At 40.7% G+C, this 25,745-nt stretch overlaps 3 protein-coding genes across 3 annotated transcripts; all 3 read left to right on the top strand.

Annotated features, from left to right (window-relative positions):
- The first annotated feature begins 1,908 nt into the window (after positions 1-1,908).
- On the top strand, positions 1,909-2,888 carry LOC124260169. Its single transcript, XM_046694430.1, has one exon. It carries the CDS (start codon positions 2,478-2,480, stop codon positions 2,886-2,888), a length of 411 nt encoding a protein of 136 aa, XP_046550386.1. The 5' UTR covers positions 1,909-2,477.
- Positions 2,852-4,713, top strand: LOC124260160 (C1q-related factor-like). Its single transcript, XM_046694421.1, has 2 exons — positions 2,852-3,038; positions 4,165-4,713. The coding sequence occupies exons 1-2, from the start codon at positions 2,852-2,854 to the stop codon at positions 4,566-4,568; spliced, it is 591 nt and encodes a 196-aa protein (XP_046550377.1). The 3' UTR covers positions 4,569-4,713.
- Positions 4,714-10,742: 6,029 nt separating this feature from the next.
- Positions 10,743-22,066, top strand: LOC124260153. Its single transcript, XM_046694407.1, has 6 exons — positions 10,743-10,860; positions 14,030-14,237; positions 16,621-16,740; positions 19,672-19,951; positions 20,611-20,683; positions 21,532-22,066. Exons 4-6 carry the CDS (start codon positions 19,718-19,720, stop codon positions 21,666-21,668), a joined length of 444 nt encoding a protein of 147 aa, XP_046550363.1. The 5' UTR covers positions 10,743-10,860; positions 14,030-14,237; positions 16,621-16,740; positions 19,672-19,717; the 3' UTR covers positions 21,669-22,066.
- The last annotated feature ends 3,679 nt before the right edge of the window (positions 22,067-25,745 follow it).

The following is a 25,745-nucleotide window of genomic DNA, read 5'->3' as shown; positions in this document are numbered from 1 at the left end:
TATGGCTTGCGAAAAATGCCTACCCCACAAAATCTGCAAATTTCCGATAAACATCTTCAATCCAATATGGCCGCCGCATCACGTGACTTTTGACATAGGACCAAGAACAGAAAATGTTCAACAACCAAAGGCAACTTCAGAACAATCGTTTAAAGTGTTGTGTGTGGTAAGTTCCGTTTGGCACAAAATAGCAAAGTAGCCCGTGAAAGTTTTTGAAGACAACTTTTGCGCAAAAGTAGCGTCCAATATGGCGGCCATCATATAAACATAGGCACATTTGACGATGCTACTGTGTAGTAAGGTGCATAGACACAAAGTATGCAAAGTTTGAAAGCCGTAGCTCTTGAAGTTTCAGTGCAGCACATTTTGGGAGGAAAGTAGTCAGCATTTTGCTGAAAAACATCACCAAAAACTTCAATCCAAAATAGCGGCCAAACGGTGCATTTTAGCGACTCGAGCCGTCCAGGCGAAATTGTAGGCATTTTGATTGCGCATCTGCTCCAGAACTTTGGCACACATTGGAGCATTAGTTTTGGAGAAATTTGCATTTGAAATTGAAATTTTTGAATTAATTTTGAATTATCTGCCCTTTGCTATTGGTCCTACAGCCTACAGATTTTAAAGCGCGATATGTACCCCTCGGTGGGCATCTGGGTGATTTTTGTCAAGGCATTCTGTCCAGCGGTGCTCTCTGTAGCTCAGTTACAAAATACGGCGGAAGAATAAATAATAATAATAATAATAATAAAAACACGAACGATTACAATAGGTCTCCTGCCTAATGGCAAGGAGCCCTTACAATAGGTCTCCTGCCTAATGGCAAGGAGCCCTAATAATGCTAAACCAGTGATCATAGCAATTGAGACGGTGATGGTGATAATCACCTCACTGCCACAATATTGAAGTTTCCAAAGAGGCTTGGTTGAATATCAAGGGTAAGAGCTGATGTATACACAATTGCTTGTCTCTATATGTAACTCGGGATGTAATGTGATTGCTTGCTCCTCTTACATATCTCAGGAAACGACTCCAGAAGATTCCCCAACTAGCTGGGTCGAAATGTAGTGGAAGGGTCGGTAGGGTTGTAACACCCTGTATACACTAAACGCCAAAAGAAACGTTACCCTCCTTCCTTAATGAAGGAGGTACCTAGAGCTATCTTCAGCTGGCGTTGTGATCCGTGGACGCCCACTTCTTGGCCTGTCTACGGTGACCCCAGTCTGTCTGAAGCCCTGAATAGTCTTATAACCATGATCCTGTGGCATCCGAGGGCGTTGGCAACAGCAATGTATGTCGTCGACCCCATCTGCCCCATTACAATGGCCCTTTCTCTCTCTTCAGCTGTTAATCGTGGCATATTTCTCGTATCTGTGTATCATATCATGTATTCTAGGCCCTCTTCATACCCTATAGAATCATTATACATGTGAAATGGATGCAAATACTGCTTGAATATTACTGCGTTTTGGCGATTGATATTGCTATGTGTAAACAGGAAATGGAAAAATGTTACTTTGTAGACAAAAATGTTCACAAAGATAATTTTAGATGTTCCTAAACAATTTTTCACAATATCAAAGACACGTTTTACTTGTTTTCACTAACTGAAATAACTAATTCGAGTTGGGGGTCGTTTTTAACATCTTTTATCCTTATAAAGACACGAGGGCCTGTGATCAAAATCAAAATCACTGTTATTGGTTTATTTCATCATGGACGAATATAGAACAATTTAACTCTTCTGAAAAAGATGCATTTCACCTAAATATGAATGCATTTGAGAATTCATTTTCGTGTTTTGCATAAAACTGTGTTCGTAAGCTTTCTTGTAAACTAATACCTTCTTACATATCTTTGATGGTTTTTCAGTAATTCATAAAGGTAGGAGGGTAACGTTTATTTTGGCGTTTACTGTACATGGTAGCTTCCAGACTGTCTAAATATAGCACAAGTCCAAATATGACACACCATTGCCACTCACTGCCGATCCCCATGTACGATGTATTACCCTCGGAACACGGTTTCACAATTATTAACAGAATTTTAACAACAGTGTTTTGGAATAGCCTCTATTTGAAACACCTTAGGTGGCGCCAATATGCCTTATCTTTACAACAAAATAGAGCACGAACGTGTTTCATGTCGCAGTGTAACATGACAATGCACATAGCAAACTATTAAAAACTTCCTTCTAAAAATGACAGATATCGGAAAAAAGTGATGGTTTATCACGATGCACCTCAAGCATGCAAAAGTGGACAGGAATAGCTTGTTTTTGCTTGTTGTTTCACGCCGCACTCAGTACCATTCCACCACTATGGCAGCGGTCTTTATATAAGCTGTACCAAACAAATAGCACCCGGAGCAGTGCATGCCGTTATCTCCTGAACGACAGACTTTGTCACGTGATCTTCCTTGATTAACTTTGGGACAGTTCCATATGTTGTACAGTTTTGCGTCTAAAAGTAATAGGTGTCATGATTGTGGATGTTGTGTTCCTGTGTATCCTGCTGTTTGGGTCACTCTCAGGATTTATCCTGCCCACGACAAAGCCAGAAGGTACAGATGACATGTCCACAATGAAGAGACACGTGCTACTGTTGGAGCAGAATGTGGACATCCTTCAAAGAACGTCCGCGCAGCTTCGATCAGATCTAACGGCAACAATGACAGATCTTCAGAACACACAGACACAACTACAGACCGCACTGTCAGACCTACAGACCAGCAAGACACAACAAGGGTTCGCAGCTCTTGAGATATCCTCACTGAAAAACGAAGTGAATATCCTGGAGGGCAAGCTGAAATTGTCAGCAGACGACATTGCTGCAGTCCAAACGGAGTTAAATCCATGCCACACGGTAGCTCGAATGGCGATGTTCAGTTGAATCTGACACTGTTAGATGTCATGAGTCGCGATGTGAAGCTGAACACCGCTCTGTTCAGTACTTTACAGACGGATGTCCACATTATACAGAACAACCTCAGTTTCACATCCTCGGAAGTTGCAGCTCTGAAAAGAAACATGTCTGGTGTTGGTAAGTAGAAACTCTTTTAGAATGTATCCAGAGAAATCCACTAACACGCCTCAATGCTACAGTTCTAACAATCAATGCCCTGTTTAGTTCTTGAGTTTCTTGGGTGTGCAGTATGGACTCTAGACTAAGGCTTAGTCTCTGAATATATATAATTTTGATAGTAACAAACAAGCCCATTTATATTGAAAAGGAGCCCTTATAGGGAGACCAGAGGTTCAGAACCTGAGGAAATCTAGACTTGCTTTATTCAGGGCTTTAGCACTGCAGAGAGGCTTGGCAGTAGGGAAATTAATGTGGTTCAGGGACTGTGAGACAGACTGTATGGACTCTTACTGGTACCCTTCTTTCATTTTTCTGTATTGTTTAACGCCACACACATCATTACTCGCTCAACATGATGGCTGTCTGCAAAGAATCTAGTGTAAACCAGACAATCATGTGATCAACGTAATTAGGATACGCAACAATGACAAACTACCATATCTAAATGACCGTGTTAAAAAGACAAGAAATGCATATTGTAGAAGATAACCACGTTCTTGTTAACAGTCTTTGGGGCGGTGGGGTAGCCTAATGGTTAAAGCGTTGGCTCGTCACGCTGAAGACCCGGGTTCGAATCCCCACATGGGTACAATGTGTGAAGCCCATTTCTGGTGTCCCCCGCCGTGATGTTGCTGGAATATTGCTAAAAGCGGCGTAAAACCAAACTCAGTCAGTCAGTCAGTCAGTCAGTTAACAGTCTTTATTTTGTTATTTCAAACTTGACCGTTATTTCTACTTTCACTAAGTTGACAAGTTGGTGTCCAGTAATGACACATATATGGAAACTTTGGGCAACATTATCTCTACACTGTATATTCGTTGGAAAACACCGCAGCGCCATCACAGACTTTTTTGACCTCATGTCGTTTCTCCCTAGTCACTTACTTCCGGTTCGGACTATTAACCGGACCATAAAAAACAAAACCTCTAAATTAGAATGTGAATGTAAAAGAAGCGCTCGTAATAGTTAAATGCAAATTATTTCTCACACACGTCCTAAACCTTCTCGACGGACTTATATTTTGAATAAACCAATCACGTTCTTTATGTTTTTGGTTTTATTTATTTATTTATTTTTGAACAGCAACAAAGATCCCAGATGTGGCTTTCCAAGCACATGATCCACCCAGCCATACACCTTCATCATCCCCAGTGCTATTCCAGTTGGTAAACTACAACGCAGGCTCCGGATACAACAGCAACACAGGGAAGTTCACTGCGCCAGTCAGCGGTACCTATATCTTCTGGACACAGCTTGAAATGGGCGGAGGATCGAACACTGCCTTGTACGTCTACATAAAAAGGACAGGAGGGATGAATATGGCGGCTGGTTACATGGAAACATTGTCAACTTTTGGTGATGTTGATGCTTCTGCCCAAACTGTTGACCATCTGGAGAAGGGACAAGAGGTATGGGTGGAGATTACTACCACATATGAAATCTACCATAGTGCATCGTATTTCGGTGGTGCCCTTCTGTCCGTATAGGGTGATGAATGTAACAGTAATTACAAGTGAGGCAGGTTAGTTTTTGGCATTCCTATTTAAATATTATAGCCAAAATCTTAAAACAATGTTAACAAAATTATCTTTGTTGTTGTCAAAAATGTTGTATAAAAACATGTTTGCGTTTGTACCCTCAATGATCTTGAGTAAAGTCTGTAACTGTGACCGCGGTGTTCGTCCACTGCCATTTAATAGTCATTTGATCACTGGATTGTCTGGTCCATATAGCTGCCCAAAATATTGCTGAGTGCGGCGTTACAAACCATTCCCATTACCTGAAAGACACTTCTCCCTAACGGTAAATCCCAACCCTAGATCCGACATTCCAATCAAATGCGCCTATGACTTCGCGGTTAAATTTTGGATTAAACACAGTCCTTGTATCTAAAAATATACCTCAGATACCTTTTATGGTGTTCAGTCAAACTCAGTATCAAATAACGACAGATGTGCTGCAAAACGCCTCTGCAAAACTGACATACTTGGGAAAAACACACTGGCAATAGTTCCACGAGACGGCAATTGTTCTAGCAGTGTCTGTTTGAGTTCAGACGCTTTGGTTAGGTTTTGCTTGTTTAACGCCGCACTCAGCAATATTCCAGCTATATGGCGTCAGACTGTAAATAATCGAGTCTGGACCAGACAATCAAGTGATCAATAGTATAAGCATCGATCTACGCAATTGGGATACGATGACATGTGTTAACCAAGTCAGCGAGCCCGACCACCCGATCCTGTTAGTCGCCTCTTACGACAAGCACGGGTTGCAGAAGACCAGTCCTAACCCGGAGAGTTCAGATGGAATCCCGTCACAAAAACAATGGCTTACTTCCGCTCCACCATCACAGACCATCGCAAGATGTCTTGAGTGAGTGACTATTTGTACTAATTGATATACTGAACAAACAAAGAAACTTCACACTTCACACACCTAAATCCCATCGAACACGAATGGGATGCTCTTGGAAGAAGACCGCCGCCATATAGCTGGAATATTGCTGAGTGCAGCGTAAAACTAAACTCACTCACTCACTCTTGGAAGAAGCCTTCGTGCCTCGAGACTTAAACCTCAGGTTCTGAATAAGCTCAAATAAAGATGACCATAGTCCCTGTGAAATAAAAAAACGTAGCCCCATCGTGATATTTATTGCCTGGAGGGTACACCACATTAATGCCCTCAATCCTGTTTGTTTTGGGTTTTTTTGTTTTTTTTTATGCATATATATATTTATAATTAATCCAATTATATGGCACTGAACTATACACAGCAAGGGCATACTCTAAGCGCATACCACTAAAACGTTGTCAGTAATTAAGGAATGTATGAATCATTAGGCCAGGGCCTAGATTTTCGAAGCTCTCTTAGCGCTAAGATAGTCGTAAGTGCCATACATTAACTTACTTACGACTATCTTAGCGCTAAGAGAGCTTCGAAAATCTAGGCTCAGGTTTATAGGCAGCTTAGGAAGGAGAGCTACAGAGCTCAGTGGCTGAGTGTTTGAATGATCTGGCACCAAATGTCAACGTGCAGGGAGATAAAGACAAACTTCATGGATGAACAACTTCTTATTCGGGTGATGCGACGTTTCGATACCGATTCTTGTATTGTTGTCAAGCATGTACAGTTGTACAGACTGTGTAGTAGCAATGTTCTATACCGGTCTCTAGTTTGACTTTTGCCATATAATACAATGTTATTTTTATTGTGGTGATTGATGCCATTTTGGCAAAGTAAGGCTCATTTGTTGTGAACACCTGGTGTTATCACTGACTGACTGAACCCGTGAAGATCCGGGGTAGAATTGATCTTCAGTATCCCTTGCCTGTCGTAAGAGGCGACTAACGGGATCGGAGGGACAGGCTCTCTGGCTTGGTTGACACATGTCATCGGTTCCCAATTGCGCAGATCGATGCTCATGCTGTTGATCACTGGGTTATCTGGCCCAGACTCGATAGACCGCTGCCATATAGCTGGAATATTGCTGAGTGCGGCGTAATACCAAATTCACTCACTCACTCACTGAGAGTCTCCAAAATATTTCGGTATATCATCGCCATTGTAATCTTTCGGCAGATGCTACTTCTAAAATATATCAGGGGCGGTGGGGTAGCCTCGTGGTTAAAGCCTTGGCTCGCCATGCCGAAGACCCGGGTTCGAATCCCCACATGGGTACAATGTGTGAAGCCCATTTCTGGTGTCCCCCGCCGTGATGTTGCTGGAATATTGCTAAAAGCGGCGTAAAACCAAACTCAGTCAGTCAGTCTAAAATATATCAGTGAGAAATGACAAGTAGCCCTTTGAATTATTTCACGTTATATTCCAGAATTACAGTTTCATATTTAATAAATACGATTGATAACAATTTGTCCGCTGAATTGCAGGTAAAAGATCTTCGCTGAAATGGGAAATGTACTCTATTAAGGGTAAAGGTCTAGACATCAACATTCTAATTCAACTTATTATGTAACACGAGTTCTGATGGGTCAATGCTATACATTTCCGACCGTATAATCAGCATATACGGTCGCAATTTGAAAACCGATTCACCGAAAACTTTGAATGTATCCCTACACTATTGGGGTAACGCTGTTTCGCAGGACATTGTCATTTGCAGAAGCCATTGGTCAAATAACTCCCCTATCCAGCTTAAATGGGTGGAATTTGTGTTAAAAAAGACAAAACAGTATCATAAATTTAATTTTAAGTTCAAACAACTTACTCGCAACGGACTGTTGACCCAACACTGTTAGATCATGAAACAAGGTTTATGACGTCATTATGGAGCGTGACGTCACCTGCTATGACGTCATTTGACAACAGAACTGATAATGGCCCGTAGTTGAGGAATCAGCGGGCCGCTCATTTCTGTAACTAGAGGGTGATTTCATCATAATACCGTCCATTTTATCTAAAATACTATGATCTATTCATCATTGTCTAACTTAGTCTGTGTGCACATAATAAACGAGTGTAGTTTGAAAAGGGAACTACTTTCTCTGGCGATGGTGTAAGTTGAAGGAGTGATATGATTAACCTTTGACCTAGAGGAACTTTGACCTGGTTTAAATAATGAATTTCTTTCACGAAAAAACAGCGTAAAACGAGTTGAATTAGAATGGGGATAACTGTACTGTGTTTGACTAATTAGTTATCCCCTAAGTAACATGCTTATAAAGGCAGACCTCATTCAACTGTCAACAATTTCTGTCACAATGCCTACAGACGAGACAGATAACAGGCAGACCCTAGACTGCAGGGGGGATTTGTATATAAATTACATAACAATTCAGTTGGGTTTTTTTTTAATTCAATGACTGAAAAAGTTCTGTCATCACATATACATTGATTTAGTTGACATTGTCTTGCTAGATGTCACCTGTTCCTGACGAGGGGTAGGCCTGGCGGTATTCCGCATGTACACACTGTGTCACATCAATTTGTAACAATTTATCTAAAACACTTAATGTTAAATCTTTTTAAAAACCCGACCACTTACGACATAATGGGAATGTGTAAACCACACGTGTCAAAAATAAAGTGTCACAGACAATAGCAGAAAAAACTCATTAGAACATTTAAATTGTTTATTTTTATACAGCTACCTAATAACCAATATATCCCATATAAATTAACTTGTACAAATAGAATAACTTATATTGATCTTCAGTAACCCATGCTTGTCTTAAGAGGCGACTAACAGGATCGGGTGGTCAGGCTCGCTGGCTTGGTTGACACATGTCATCGTAGCGTAGATGGATGCTCATGCTGTTGATCACTGGATTGTCTGGTCCACGTCCGATTATTTACAGACTGCCGCTATATAGCTGGAATATTGCTGAGTGCGGCGTAACACTATACTCACTCACTCACTTAACTAAGTCAGAATGTTACATCAGTACAGACACACTAGAAGAATGCAATGTCGGTTCGCTGATTCCACTTTAAACTATTTCACCGTTGTTCCTCCAATGTGCGGTTACCTCCCTTGGTGTGTTCATTTTGAGAATTGTGCATAAACACGGTAGATTATTCAGCTTCAGTATATGTACTTATTTGATGGAAGCCCCATCTTAAATAGATCAAATTGACTCTTAAGCACAATATCGTGTTATCGCTTATTGTCTTACGCCGCTTTTAGTGATAGTAGCAGTAAAATTGACATTCAACAAGTATATACTCGGAAATGTACGTTAGAATTTGTCATTCGTCACGATTCGCCCCGTTCCGTAACCTGCACGGAATAACACGACTCGGTCACGAATGAATGCCTCGAAACATCTTGGTATATAAACTGCAGCAACACAGAACACCGAGCAAAAAGGAAATTACATAATTCGCCAAAACGGCACAGATACGGCACGACTTGCTCGCGAGCGTTTGTTTTACGCCGCACGCAGCAATATTCCAGCTGTGCGACAGCGGTTTGTCAATAATCAAGTCCCAACCAGAAAATCCAGTGATTGACAGCATGGCATCCATCCACGCAGTTTTGGATGAAATGCATCAACCAGGTTTAGTTTGTTTTGTTTGTTTGTTATTAAACGCCTCACTCAGCAATATTCCAGCTACTTGGCGGCGGTCTGTAGATAATCGAGTCTGGATAAGACAAATCAGTGATCAACAGCATGAGCATGGATCTACGCAATTGGAATACGATGACATGTATCGACCAAGTCAGCGAGCCTGACCACCCGATCCCGTTAGTCGCCTCTTACAACAAGGATGGGTTGGTGAAGACCAATTCTAACCCGAATCTTCTCGGGTATTACACAGATTTCATGTTACATCACAGAAGAAGACAGTGCAACGTGTGGTACATATAATATCTGATATTTTAAAGCACGGGTGTGGTTCAGACAGGCAAAAGATCGTAATCATGACTATTGGATTCGAACTCATAATCTGACTGACTGACTTTGGTTTTACGCCGCTTTTAGCAATATTCCAGCAACATCACGGCGGGGGACACCAGAAATGGGCTTCACACATTGTACCCATATAGGGATTCGAACCCGGGTCTTCGGCGTGACAAGCCAACGCTTCAACCATTAGGCTACCCCACCGCCCCGAACTCACAATCTACATCGTGCACCATGTTCTCTTTTAACTGCAATTATACGCTTAACATGACCGAAAACAAGACTTCACCAAACAGACCTCATCATAAAATACGAGTGGATAAATTTGGGGTTATGAAATCGTTTAGCGAAAATATGTGCCTCTACCAATTTAAAACCAACTTTGTAATTATTGTAGTATTTTTCATACTAAAGTTTCTGAAAATATGTAACTTTGACCAGAGACCATATAATATTATATGGTCTCTGCTTTGACTGAACCAAATAACTTCATTTTGAATTGAAAATGGTATCCCAACTGCGTTGATGCTCATGATGTCAATCACTTGATTGTCTGGTCCAGATTTACAGACCGCAGCCCTATAACTTGAATATTGCCGAGTACGGCCTTAAAACAACAGACAAACATAACAAATTTGATTTTTTTTCTCAGTTCAACAGCCACACGGCAACGTTCGCAATGTTTATACATTGTCGCGTGACTAGCTTCATCTGGATTTACCGTTCTAAACTTACGTTGGTAGTGGAAGTGCGACGCTCCATGTGGTTTACGATAAGCACAGACGTAACTAAAATTATATAGAGATGTTTAACCCGAACGTTAAATGTACCATCTTCTAGCTGGTTTTCACGGTAATGTGCGTCTTACCTAAGGGGACAGACACGTCACTGTAACAGCCCGTCAGGTAGCCCTGAACGAGGATGGTTAATTTAGGCCACCGATACCGTTTTGTTTGTTTCTGCCTAGATTAATTCCTGTGTGTATTAAATCTGGCATCTTAGAAAAGAACACAGTTCGCTCTGCCCCCATGTTTAGTGTAATAAAGTACACTTTTGTCCTCGTACTTTAACTATAATAATTAAGGGCAAACCTGTACGTTATTACATTACAGATCTACATGGAATGCAGAGAACGAACTGCATTTTCTCTAATGAACGTCCGTTTTATCACTGAGGAATTACAGGTTTTGACTGGTGTAATTCGGTTTAGGACAATATTGTCACACTCCGGCACAGCGATGGCTTAACATAACATATGGCTTACCGCATGGAACTCTGGGTAGGAGAGTGCAATATGTGTGTTACGTCACAGGACGTCATTCATGGACAGAATACAGACCATCGAAGGATAAGTGTATCGTCATAAAAATCACAAACCTTCTAATCTGTGGGTGATTTTCGATCGGACCAAAAGGTAAAGGCATTAGGGTATAGTTTCATGTTATAGGTGACACATAAGGAATCTGTTGAACGGTCAGAGATTCAGTATTGGGGCACTTGAAAGTTAGGGTTGATTACTGAGTCATCATGGCTGCATCTCGCTCGACAACATGGTCATATTTGTTTGTAACAACCCATTCGGTAATATATTACATCATATTTGACAACCTGGGATGATATCGCTACATATTGCTTGGTATCTTACCATTTCCGAAAATGTACCCTATCGCAAACCAGAGTACAGAAGTTGTGAGAACTATACCCCATAGAGAGATAGCAGCGATAAGGTGCTGACTCCTGGCTTGTTTGAAGAAATCCTTCGCGGCTCTCGCGCCGCGGCTACCCGAACGGCGGAGTCCATTTTAATCAAGCGGGACGTGGTCAATAGATGTCGGGGATGCTGATGGATTCTATACTTAATATGTCAATGTTTGTGATATTTGGAGAAGTTCTTTAGGAACCGTTCATAATTTGATGAAGGGGTGATGATTATTATGGAGAAGCATGCACAATATGTGAATGACAACACCCCACACCCCACACCCCACCCCATGTCATGTGCAAAACCTGACACACCCCTACATGTGAACAAATTGATGATTCCTGTTAGAATTGGTCTTCAGTAAGTACTAACCCATGCTTGTTGTAAAGGCGACAAATGGGATCGGGTGGTCAGGCTTGCTGACTTGGTTGACACATGTCATCGTATCACATTTGCTTAGATCAATGTTCATGCTGTTGATCACTGGCTTGTGAGGTCCAGACTCGAATGTTTGGCTGGAATATTGCTGAGTGCAGTGAAAAACAACAAACCCTCCACCCAACCAACCAGGTTTGCTGAGTGCTGTAGACCATACTTATTAATGAAATAGAATCAATAAAACACATATGTATGAAATAAAACATGCACTGACACAAAAGTCAGTATAATACTCAAAATGGTTTAAGCTCACTGTGCCTGCAGTAGGGATTAGAATGGATTATAGGTATAAACATGGGATTAAAAGCTTGGGGATTAGTGTTTATAGTTCATAAAAGTGACTTCCCACACCTTGATAACAGGAAATCCCCCATAGACAATGCTTTAGAACAGCAGTTTATTCTCATAAAAATCACACAAAGTGATATAGAGTACATACAGTGAAATTTAAAAAAGACACATATATTCTTTTACAGATTGTGCTGATTTTTGTATAATTGAATTAAAATCACAATTCATAAGATGGACAAATGGCAACAATTGGATTTGAGCGGTAGTATTCTGGGCCCTTATTCTCGAAACATTCGTAACCCTAAGACTTCTAAACTTTGATCGTAGCCAGTGTATTAAGAATGGGCTTAAGAAGTTTGTAGGGCTACGAACATATCGAGAATAGCTAGCCAGGTAATTTTGTTTGACGTTGAGAAGAGAGTGATGGACAGACAAGTAGAAAGTGGAATCGTAGAAAGTGGATTATGAGTATAAACATGGGATTAACAGCTTGAAAATTAGTGTTAATAATTTTCTCAAGAGTGACTTTGCTAAAAAGCGATGGGTACGTTTTTTATAAATGTATTCTCCCTTGAACCAAAGATAGATTTATTAAATAATGGTCCCTAACTTTCACGTAACACTCACAGACAATTAATTATGGTACAGCAAGTAAGCGCAATAAGCCTTAAAAACATTGCATTCCTTTTCCATGTTTGGCAGTCTGTAAATAATCATGTCTGGACCAGACAATCCAGTGATCAACGGTGTGAGCATCGATCTATGCAGTTGGGATATGATGACATGTGTCAACCGGGTCAGCTAGCCTGACTCCCCAACCCCGTAACTTGCCTCTTACTATAAGCATGGGTTACTGGAGGTTGCCCCTTTGTGAGCGTCATGGCTATCAATATAGATCATAAACATTGTTAACTAAGTATCGATCGATTATCGATAAATATCAGAGAAATAACTTCGGGCAAACGTGCCAAAAGGTCAGAAAAACATTAATATATTTCACATCACTCGTGACATGTTTATGCATTACTAACACAACAGCATCCTGAACATAATTTAGTGGTTAGAAGCAGTCCATGAATAAATACCTAACTTTGTATATTGTGTGAGTAAATTAACAAAATATCACATGAGTTAAAGGCACAATGTCACACCACGTTTCTCTAAAATACATAATGCATTTCCTTCAGTAGCACTAACTATCAGCCCTCAGGGAAGTACCATATAATTTATTAAAAAAAACAATTACATATTTAGGCCAGACCAATTCTATTTCTTGTTTTACAGATTTTTGTCCTCAGAAAACCTAAAGGCAGGAGGCAAAAAAATAAATCACCAGTCAAAGCAAAAACCCACATGAGTTTCCATGTTCATTCTTTTGGTTTGTTTATATCAACTAGAAATAAGTTGAGTGTGAGTTTAGGGTTCACACTGATTTCAAGCGTATTTCACTTATATAACATTATTAGCAGTAGGATTTTATGTTTTGAGCGGGGAATTTATTATGGTTTTTTTTTTTTCCCATCAGCAATATTTCTGATCATCAATTATTTAGCGAGCCCAGTCAGGGGCTTGGATTTTATTAATTACCATAGCATCTGATTAAGAATTGTAACACCTTGTGTAGGGCAGGCTATCGATATAGAGCAAAGAGATCAATAATTATTAACTAAATATTGATCAATTATCGTCATGAAAGTAATTTTTTACAAAAATGGCAAAAGGGTCTTCACATCACTGGTGAATAGTGACATATTAATAGATTATAAACAAAACTTGTCCGGAGCATTATTTAGAAGCAGTCCCCAAATGAAAATATAGCTTTGTGTATTGTGTCAGTAAATTAGCACTATGTGTCATTACAATAGTTTAGGCACGATAATATTGATGACACAATTTTAATATCAATAATCGGGGCGGTAGGGTAGCATGGTTAAAGCGTTCGCTCGTCACGCCGAAGACCCGGGTTCGATTCACCACATGTACAATGTGTGCATCCCATTCCTGGTGTCCCCCGCCATGATATTGCTCGAATATTGCTGGAAGTGGTGTAAACCACACTCACTCACTCATATTGATAATCATTGATAATACTTCCCATTGACGCTATTTCCGATTATTGATCTGTATAGCCAGCCCTAACCTTGTGTTTCAGGTCAAGATGCCAAGACAAGATGGGAGACTGTCTTGGGATGAATTAGTCATCATAATTGCTGGCTTCATCTGCCAGCAGTTTGAGGATATATTCCTTAGACTACGCCTTCATGCCCATCAGCTGGTCCTCCATCATCTTCATGGTGTCAACGAAGCCAGTCAGGAGATCCATCTGAGCAGATCTCACATGGTTCCTCAACAGTGCACAGGTAGGTGAATTATATTTCTAGAACCGAAATAATGGCCAAATTTGATATTCTTTTTCATATATTCAGAGGCCCAGATAAGCTGCGTATCCGGGTAAAATACGCATAGAAAATTTCCAATTACGCATTGAAAAATAATTGTTGCGTACCAATTAGGCATCGAAAATGTTAGATACTCAAAAAGTTTAAAACATATGCGTACGGAATATATTTATAAAAATCGCTTGCGTAATGAAAAGACATCGATTGCTATCAAGTTGTACTGTTAGTATAGGACAAGTGTTGTACTGCTAGTATAGGACAAGTGTTGTACTGTCAGTATAGGACAAGTGTTGTACTGTTAGTATAGGACAAGTGTTGTACTGTCAGTATAGGACAAGTGTTGTCCTGTCAGTATAGGACAAGTGTTGTGCTGTCAGTATAGGACAAGTGTTGTGCTGTCAGTATAGGACAAGTGTTGTGCTGTCAGTATAGGACAAGTGTTGTGCTGTCAGTATAGGACAAGTGTTGTGCTGTCAGTATAGGACAAGTGTTGTGCTGTCAGTATAGGACAAGTGTTGTGCTGTCAGTATAGGACAAGTGTTGTCCTGTTAGTATAGGACAAGTGTTGTACTGTTAGTATAGGACAAGTGTTGTACTGTCAGTATAGGACAAGTGTTGTACTGTCAGTATAGGACAAGTGTTGTACTGTCAGTATAGGACAAGTGTTGTACTGCTAGTATAGGACAAGTGTTGTACTGTTAGTATAGGACAAGTGTTGTACTGTCAGTATAGGACAAGTGTTGTACTGTCAGTATAGGACAAGTGTTGTACTGTCAGTATAGGACAAGTGTTGTACTGTCAGTATAGGACAAGTGTTGTACTGCTAGTATAGGACAAGTGTTGTACTGTTAGTATAGGACAAGTGTTGTACTGTCAGTATAGGACAAGTGTTGTACTGTCAGTATAGGACAAGTGTTGTGCTGTTAGTATAGGATGAGTGTAGATTTATGAAATCATTTCCATTATATTTAAGTTGGTTTTGCTTAGGTATGACATAAGGCAGTACATACCTGCTTAGTAAACTTACTCAATGACATATACTTAGGTGAGTAAAATCACTGAAAGACCCACATATTTCAAAGCAGTGGGTAACGGAAAATGAAATACCCACTCAACATTCATAGGACCCACTCCAAAAACAAATACAGTGGGTACAGTACTCACATGAACTAAATCTTATCTGGAGCTCTGTATATTCCTCCTTAGAGTACTTATAAGCATTTAAATGCCCATTTAAATTCCCTATGACAGTTGTAACAATATTTGAATAAAATACTTACAAATTTACAAAACAAAAAACTACGGTTTTGTCTTGTGAGACCACCCCTACAAGGCCCCACGGACCCCTACATCCAAGAGCAGGTAACTCTAGACTATAACCTTGTCCCTCACTTTCCATGCTGAACGTAATCAGACAGAATGTTGGGAGCGGGGTGGCCGTACCCCAAGGGGGAATATATTCAAAGAATCTGCAACCTCTACAGGTTTGTTCGATTCTTTTTCATATATTCCTCTTTAGGGTTCTTATAAGCAGAGAAGGGGAGGTGGGATATCCTAGTGGTTAAAGCGTTGGCTCGTCCCGCCGAAGACCCGGGTTCGATTCCCCACATGTGCACAATGTGTTAAGCCCATTTCTGGTGTCCCCCGGCGTGATATTGCTGGAATATTGCTAAAAGCGGCGTAAAACTAAACTCAGTCTAAGCAGAGAAGATAACCCCTCTCTGTTCTCTCCCACGCCAGTTTTGCCACTGTTTGCCACAGGAGACGTTCCCAGTAGTGACGTTCGGTGAATATGAGTGGCCTGGCAGGACGCTGACAAAACAGGTTCCTGGCTTGGAGACATCGCCGAATGGAGTCTGTTACTGACTGCTCCCTGGTGGTTTCCTGTGGTCACCCGAGCTGTTTCTGTGGCCCTTGCGAATCGGTCTTGCAGGTGTTGATGGACGCTATGACTGTCCTGGCGACGTGTTGTTACATGGGGTCGACAGGCTATATGACCACGATTCAAGTTTTCCTCAAACTTGACTTCCGGTGTATATTTAAGAAATATAGTTCCAAATATTTCATTGATACTTAAATGTCATTTCCAATATTACGACGTTTTCTCTTGCCTTTATGTATATATTTCCAAGCACGTTTTTCAAATCAAAATATGCCTCCTATTGTAATAGAGATGGGTTTTTAATCCACGAGAACTTGTCCAAGATGAGTTGAGATTGTATAATAGTTTTAAGAACATGATAAAGTTTTCCAGAACTAATATGCCTCCATCGTTGTAAAATGTTTTTTATCCACAAGAACTTGCCCTTGTCCTGTTGAATATATAATGGCACATCAATTTCAGACACTGATGTGACAACGCCACTGTTCGACCGACTGATGTGGCAGGAGCATGCTGACCTGTTGAGGAGAACTCATCTCCAGATGCTGCAGGTTCCTCGGATCCCGCTGCAGCAACAGCAAGGTATGAACATCCATAGATACATAGATAAGGAGTCAGCCTGTGAAGATCCAGGTTAAAATTTGTCTTCAGCAACCCATGCTTGTCGTTAGAGGCGACTAACGGGATCTGATGGTCAGGCTCACTGATTTGGTTGGCACGTCATCATATCACTTTTTCGTAGATCAATGCTCGTGCTGTTGATGGACCCGTGAAGATCTGGATTAGAATTGGTCTTCAGCAACCCATGATTGTCGTAAGAGGCGACTAACGGGAACTGATGGTCAGGCTCACCGACTTGGTTGGCACGTCATCATATCACTTTTTCGTAGATCAATGCTCGTGCTGTTGATGGACCCGTGAAGATCTGGATTAGAATTGGTCTTCAGCAACCCATGCTTGTCGTAAGAGGCGACTAACGGGAACTGATGGTCAGGCTCACCGACTTGGTTGGCACGTCATCATATCACTTTTTCGTAGATCAGTGCTCGTGCTGTTGATGGACCCGTGAAGATCTGGATTAGAATTGGTCTTCAGCAACTATTGGGGACCGGGTGGTCAGACTCGCTGACTTGGTTAACAATTACGCAGATATTTATGTGAAACTGAATTCCTTTTGAGACTGTCACGTACAGTATGCTGGAAATTTTGTAAATACTCAATAAATTTGATCTTAGTTCTTACATGCATAGACACAAAAATGTCAAATATTGGCTTGCGTAGCGTTGGAGAAATAAAATGAGGAAAACTGAGACGTTCTGTTCCAAAACATGAACTTGGCAACTTGCTGTCCTTCTTCCCATTTCCTATATTACTGATCAAATACAAATAACAAACACCAACATTTGAACTTTTTTATATTTTTACAATTAATTGAAAATGGCAAAATACCTAATTGAATTTGAGTGAGGATGGTACAGTTTATTATGTTCCTCAAAGGAAAATTAGGATACCCAATTGAGATGAACACAAGCGAGTACATAACTCAATGACCCAAAAAGTTGTCTGTAGCTCTGTCTATCTTGGTTCAGGATCTGCCATCTCACTGGAGCTCCTTTTCAATATATATAGAACGTGTTTGAGATGTGTTTATATTAAAGTAATGTATTTTCAGTGACTAAGCACTAGTCTCGAAATATGGCTACCAAGGATATACCTTGGTCTGTCTACGAGACACTTAGCAATGACTTTTGAGATTCTCAAGACTAATGGTTTGTCTCTGAATATATGAAATTTTGATAGTAACAAATAAACCCATTAAATTGAAAAGGAGCCCCAGTGAGATGGGAGATTCAGAACCTGATGGAATCTAGTCTTGCTTCATTTAGGGCTTTAGCATTGCAGGGAGGGCTGGGCAGTAGGGGAGATAATGTGGTTCAGGGACTGTGAGACAAGACTACATTGCAGGGAGGGCTGGGCAGTAGGGGAGATAATGTGGTTCAGGGACTGTGAGAGGGACTACATTGCAGGGAGGGCTGGGCAGTAGGGGAGATAATGTGGTTCAGGGACTGTGAGACAGACTACATTGCAAGGAGGGCTGGGCAGTAGGGGAAATAATGTGGTTCAGGGACTGTGAGACAGACTACATTGCAGGGAGGGCTGGGCAGTAGGGGCTGGGCAGTAGGGGGAGATAATGTGGTTCAGGGACTGTGAGACAGACTACATTGCAGGGAGGGCTGGGCAGTAGGGGATGTGGTTCAGGCTGGGCAGTAGGGAAAATAATGTGGTTCAGGGACTGTGAGACAGACTACATTGCAGGTGCAGGGAGGGCTGGGCAGAACTGGGAGAAAATAATGTGGTTCAGGGACTGTGAGACAGACTACATTGCAGGGAGGGCTGGGCAGTAGGGGAAAATAATGTGGTTCAGGGACTGTGAGACAGACTACATTGCAGGGAGGGCTGGGCAGTAGGGAAAATAATGTGGTTCAGGGACTGAGACAGACTACATTGCAGGGAGGGCTGGGCAGAAGGGAAAATAATGTGGTTCAGGGACTGTGAGACAGACTACATTGCAGGAGGGCTGGGCAGTAGGGGAAATAATGTGGTTCAGGGACTGTGAGACAGACTACATTGCAGGGAGGGCTGGGCAGTAGGGAAAATAATGTGGTTCAGGGACTGTGCAGGGAGACAGACTACATTGCAGGGAGGGCTGGGCAGTAGGGGAAATAATGTGGTTCAGGGACTGTGAGACAGACTACATTGCAGGGAGGGCTGGGCAGTAGGGGAAATAATGTGGTTCAGGGACTGTGAGACAGACTACATTGCAGGGAGGGCTGGGCAGTAGGGGAAATAATGTGGTTCAGGGACTGTGAGACAGACTACATTGCAGGGAGGGCTGGGCAGTAGGGAAAATAATGTGGTTCAGGGACTGTGAGACAGACTACATTGCAGGGAGGGCTGGGCAGTAGGGAAAATAATGTGGTTCAGGGACTGTGAGACAGACTAGGTGTTCTACTGCATCAGAATGTGGCTATCAAGCGGACTACTGTCCTAACAAGAAACAAAATGAGAAGTGTTTGTTTAGCTCAGTCATTGTCGATGCAAGATTTCCTGTTTGAAGCAAAACAAGTGTGTACACAATACACAATACCATTCAGAAAGTGATCAAATGTAACATTCTTATATTAGGGATTAAACTTTTGGCCATGGGAGCCGTGCCAATTTTAACTTATCTGAGGGTACACAGAGTCCATGGCCTAGACTACCAGTTGTTCGACTTCCATTTCTGTGGAGGTCGCTGTGGCTGAGTGGGTTAGGTGCCTGACTCTGAGGGTATGGGTTCGAATCCCGGATGGGACCCAACCCAACAAAAGTACAAGAATCTGTACTTTACTAAGAAAGTGTAATCCCAAATATAATATATATTATAGTTGTGTCTGTTTTCTTCTTCCTGTGAGAGCCTGTTACTTACCACTTCAGTGAGTATTAGAACAGTTTGTGACTTTCTCTTGTTAGGGTGTACGGTTTTCGACGGCTCCATAACTTGGTCTCAGCACAAGAGATGGCTACCCAAACATCTCCGGATCAATTCGGGACCGTGGCTGAAGCACCAGCAGAAGTTACCTGCCCTAAAGCTGTGACGTCAGGAACTGCGCCAGCAGAGGAATCACCGGCGCCAGCAGTCGTCAGCCCCAATGCTGTTTCATCTCAGACTGTGACAGCACCTGCAGCTGCAGCCGCAACGACTGCTGCCGGAATCGCAGAGGTTCCTAGTGGACAAGCCTCATCCACAATGGTATTTTACACTCTATGTCAGATAAAACTAATGGACGAAGGATTAGGTTAAATGTGTTCCATCATATTAGACAGTCCAGACTGAGATGTACAAGGGATGTTCTTTTTTTACAGTGACTGCAATGTTTCGTTCTGGATACTGACACTGTTATCAAGCATGTTATGATGTTTTGTTAGAGGATGGCAGTAACATAGCTCATGTGTGGCCAGAAATATGTTAATGTCCTCGGTAAGCAATTAATTTTAAATTGGTTAAAAGAATTTTGTTTTGTTTGACAATGTCCGTTGGTAAAAAGAACATGATCTTGTCATGAGGCATGTCATTTTCTCACCCGACTGCTCAAATGAATTTGTCATAACGAAGGGATGTAACTCTTTATTCATTGGTTGAAACTTTGCGATAAATGCTTACTAAGTAATTCATATTTTGCAATGAAAACTTGCAAATTTGATTTACATTTCATGTTTATTTTTTTGGAAATGAGAGTGAGCAGTATAGAGAAATATCAGAAAAGTATTTTATACTGGATACAGCACACAGGATATATGTCTTTTCTTGTCAAACAATATCCTCTTATTGAGTGACTTAGCAGTGGGATGGAGGAGCAAATGAGAAGCTCTTTGTACTACGTTGCTAGCTTGGAGTACTGTTTGTTGCAGACACAGGGAGACTCTGGCTACAGCAGCAGTGGGAGGCAGGATGGAGGTGGAGATGGAGCTGTTTCACGTGAACGTAAGTCCTGTTTTAATACTCAATGAATTTTGAAAAGAGGTGAGGTGAAATTGGGTTTAACGTTGTGCTTGAGAATATTTCGCTCATATGATGACATGCATGCGTGTGTATGTGTATGTGCGGCTGCTTGTACTGTCCCAGACATAAGCTGGTTTATAGTGCTAGCCCACTGAGATACCATGCCGCAGTGAAGCATGAATACCCCACTCAGACACATTATACTGACTCCATGCGGACCAGTCCTTGTTGTACCCATTAATGCTGAGCACCAGGCAGGGACCAACAAGTACCATATTTTTAAAGTCTTTTTGGTATGACGCTTCGATCGCCAACCGCGTCATACCAACCGCATCATACACGCATGCACGTCGTCATTTGCGAAATATTCTCAAGCACGACGTTAAACCCAATTTCACCTCACCTCACCTCATGATGTCAGTCACTGGATTGTCTGGTCGAGACTCAATTATTTACAGACTGACGCCATATAGCTGGAATATTGCTGAGCACAACTGTATGGATTTATCAGTTACCTTCAAATCAGACCATCACTCTATACTGCTGACCATCACTCTATACCGCTGTCCATCACTCTATACCTCTATACCGCTGACCATCACTCTATACCACTGACCATCACTCTATACCACTGACCATCACTCTATACCACTGTCCATCACTCTATACCGCTGTCCATCACTCAATACCGCTGTCCATCACTCTATACCGCTGACCATCACTCTATACCGCTGTCCATCACTCTATACCGCTGTCCATCACTCTATACCACTGACCATCACTCTATACCGCTGTCCATCACAATCTGCAATATATTTCTGTAATTTCAGCCTTGCCATTTCGCCCCGGTGACACGAACAATGCAGCCCCGAAGAACAGCTCAGACAGGAACCACGCCTCCAGCGGTGATGGAACCACCGCCAACAACTCTGATGATGAAGGCAGAGATGATGAAGAGCATGGATGATGCTGTTTAGTGATTAGTAATGCCTAATAAGACTGAAAGCGTAGTCCCCAGGGGTGTGGAAAATAACAATTCTAGATAACAGTCAATCACTGATGTGTCGAACTTTGATGTGTCGAACTTACAGCTGTCTCAATGTGAAAACTTGGTACTTTCGAATTTCTTTCTTTTGTATTTCTTAAGTAATCGCTTTCCACTGACTCATGCTAGACAACTGTTTTGGAACGAAACGTCACATGATAATATAATAAAGCAGTTATCATCCATAAAGTATCTTACCTTTCTTATAATCATTTTGCAGTTGTGTCAGACTGTGTTCATACATTGGTTTCTTCAACTTCGACACATTGGTGTTTGACTGTATAGCTTTGAAAACAGTCTAAGTAAACTTAGGCTCAGTATTATTCATTACACTGCTATACTGAATCTAACAAAACCTAGTAGAAGGTCGCGTCAGCTAACCTTTTCAATGGACCAATCAGAACACAGCTCACCAAATCGCGAATTTTGACATTCGCACATACCTTTTGAACTTTTACCTCGAAAAAGTGTTGTACCCGAACGATTCCAAATGCTATTTTCCATACGATCGCTTCCGAGTGATGCACATGGAGCACGCCACAACAGTGAGTAAACAATCGCTGAATATAGCGTTTTGTCAGTATTGTCAGGATGTCAGCTTGCGGAAATATTAGCTAATGATAACCATGTCAACAGAAACCCAAAAGCGTATATTCTGCAGGTCATAATATAATATCTGTGTTTTATGCGGGTTTTCATTTGTTGTGAGATCAGTGTTGGCTTACAGGGGAAGAGAAAATCCATTTTGTAAGTCCCGCCAAACCCTAAATAGTAGCCGTTGTCTGATTGGTTAAACTCCGTCGTCAGGTGTCACGTTTGATTGGACGGTCATAGGTCGCTCAAAGGTTACCTGCCGCGACCTTCCACAAGGCTTTGTTAGACTCAGTATAGCAGTGTAACGAATAAAACTGAGTCTAAGTTTACTTAGACTGTCATGTAGACATATCCTGAGCCTTGATGGGAGAATCAATTATTCGACGTGGTTGAAAAAGCCATGGATATACTAGTATCAGTCAGTATTAAAACAACAATTAATGAAAGACTGATAGTTTTTATAAAATAGGTTTTTGGGTAAGTGATCCGATTTACACTTGTAGTTTTGATGTTTCCACACTCCTGGTCTATCTTTATTGGTTACACATACTCATTGTCTCTAGACTTCTTTAGTTTTTGTTAGGCAAGTAGTTTACAAAAATAATGTCCAATTCCAGTCAGACAGAAGTTGTTTCCTCCTTAAAAAAATTCAAAAGGAATTGCTCAGTTTGTTGCAACTTTGTGAATTGTCGTTTTTGAGAAGTCGAAGGGAACTGTTGAAAGGCAGGATCTTCCAAAACAATAACATCTTCAGGTTTTCCATGGGACGAAATCTATCAGGGGATGTAGTGTTTAAGTCAAGGTCATGAACTTTTGACCTTGAAAATGAATAGTAGGGCTGGTTATTGATATTGATCATAGAGATTGACAATCGTTAACGGAACATCGACCCATTGTCGTGAACTTTGAGCAAATGCCAAAACCATCTGAAAGTAATCATTGAATTTCTCATAACTTTGACTGGGGACATATTTAGGCTTATATTACTAATTACTAAAATAATCATTTTTCCCATTGATGATAATTTCAATTACCAATCGTTTCAGTCCGCCATAATGAATAACATCTCCATCATAGGGTCAGGATGGGTTGAATCAAAAAGCAGTCTGCGTCATCAAATGGAAAGCTGTTATGTAATGTCAACTGCTCCCTTCAGTAAAAGCGTTATGAGCCATGACACTTTTGTATGTTTTTGACAGACTTAGTTTCTGGGTTTATGAATTTGTTAAAAACGTTGATAATATGGGGCATCTCAGATTATTTGTTTGCTATGTGAATATGGGAAAACAAATACTTCAATGAAATTTACTTTACTAAAATTACTATTTTTATACATTTTATAAAAAATTTAATGCAGTTTATATTTAATACATAATATATAAGTTCAGATAATATTTTTTTAAACAATTTACAAACAATTTATATTATATTATTATCGATTGTACATGCAGAGCCTATTTTCTACACACTTAAGTCATGAAAATAAACTTAATGGTTGTGATAGAGCTTGACTCCTATAATAATATTTTGAGAGTCTTTTAGAAAATTGTTGCGTCAAATATGCAGGAATCACTCGTCATGTAAAACCCTGAATACAGTAAAAAATCAGCAGCTGACCTACGTATTATTTATAATATTCAGTGAAACCACAAAATTATTTCTTGACATCTTTTGACCATGTTGATAGTGTTAAATTATAAAAATGACCACACTATCAAATTAATTTCATATTTGTGTTCCCTTTTATCCTGCCTTTCTTGGACTCATTATGTTACATTTTCGTATATCTCGCTTTGATGAATAACGTCAAAATTCAGGTAACAATATTGGTCTTGGTACAGACACACCTGCATGTTTTGTGAGATGGTCACAAGGTCAAGGTCTTATAGTATGCGATGAAACAGAAGTAGCAGATTTTGACTTCTGTTTTTTGGCACGAGCACTGTATATGCTGTAAGAAGCACCCTAGCACTTACAGACTTGACTTCCAGTAATAAGTTCAATAGATCCACCTGTAAGTTAAATTTAAAGTGATATGTTGATGTTATGCAAGTATATATATTTTCCAACATGGAGCATACATACATTGATAGTGAGAAAGGTTCATTTGGACTCATTGTCTTCCCATATTTATTTCCATAGGATTTAGAGGCATTAGGGGTAGCCTAGTGGTTCAAAGCGTTGGCTCGTCGTTCATTCCCCTCATTCAGGTGCAATCTGTTAAGCCCATTTCTGGTGTCCCCGCGAGTGATATTGCTGGAATATTGCTTTAAAAGCGGCTTAAAACTAAACTCACTCACTCACCCATAGGATTTGTTTTGTTTGTTTGTTGTTTGACCCTGCACTCAGCAATAGTCAGCAATGGCCGGTGGTCTGTAAATAATCAAATCTAGACCATACAATCCAGTGATCAACATCATGAGCATCAACCCTCGCATGGTGGGATAATGATGACATGTGTCAACCAAGTCAGCGAAAGCCTGACCACCTGATCCGTTATTAGCCTCTTCGACAAGCAGCATAGGTTACTGAAGAAGATCAATTCCAACCGGATCTTCACGGGTTATTGGCATGGGAATAGTGTATTCTTAAGAACTTTGTTACTTGTTCATTGGACATTCCATTAAACACAATCCATCATGAGACCTTTTTTCAACGACATCAGATCTGTTATGTAGTTTTATGTAGATGTGTAACCTAGGCAGCCTGTGTTGTTCTCCCAGGGGAGTTGAGAATGAATCTCGGGTCACTCAGCTCAAATGACCAGGTAATTGATGGTGTTGTGCCTTGAGCCCTACACTTAAGTCAGGAATCATACACATGATAAACATCCTCAAGGTTATTGTTGTTGTTGTTGTTGTTGATGTTGATGTTGTTTCTTATGGTATTTGTTTTTTCTGTATGCATAACTATTTTGAGGCAAGAATATTGGGTGACAAATAGGGTTGGGTATTGCCAAAATTTTTAGGTATGCGATATATTGTGATGTGTTAGTGTATTGCAATATGTATTGCAATATATTGTGAAAGTGTAACACATGGGTTAAGGTAATAAATTACGGTTTCCTCTTTCTTTTTGAAACAATGCCACTGGCCTCTGTCGCGACTCAGATGTAATTGTACAAGAGATTAAGTGAAAATGTTTCCAAATTGAAGACTTCGGCTCTAAAGTTTGGAACTATTTTTGTGTTAAGCTATTTTGGTTTTGTTTATCCTTCACGAAGTGCTGGTACCAATCTATTAAAATTATATGGTTTAAAAAGTCACGTAGAAATGCAATTATATGACAAATAAACATTCTCAAAACTATTGATGTATAATAATACAAAGGAAATACAAGTATCCTTAGTAGTTTTGACTACATCATGAAAAATTACTGATCATATCGGTGACCTAGTTTGTGAAA

This window comes from Haliotis rubra, unplaced genomic scaffold (genome assembly GCF_003918875.1).
Source record: "Haliotis rubra isolate DU_JTF1 unplaced genomic scaffold, ASM391887v1 Scf1187, whole genome shotgun sequence".
NCBI classification, from domain to species: Eukaryota; Metazoa; Mollusca; class Gastropoda; order Lepetellida; family Haliotidae; genus Haliotis; species Haliotis rubra.
Note: the sequence above shows the minus strand (reverse complement) of the source record. Positions and strands in the feature narration are given on the sequence as shown.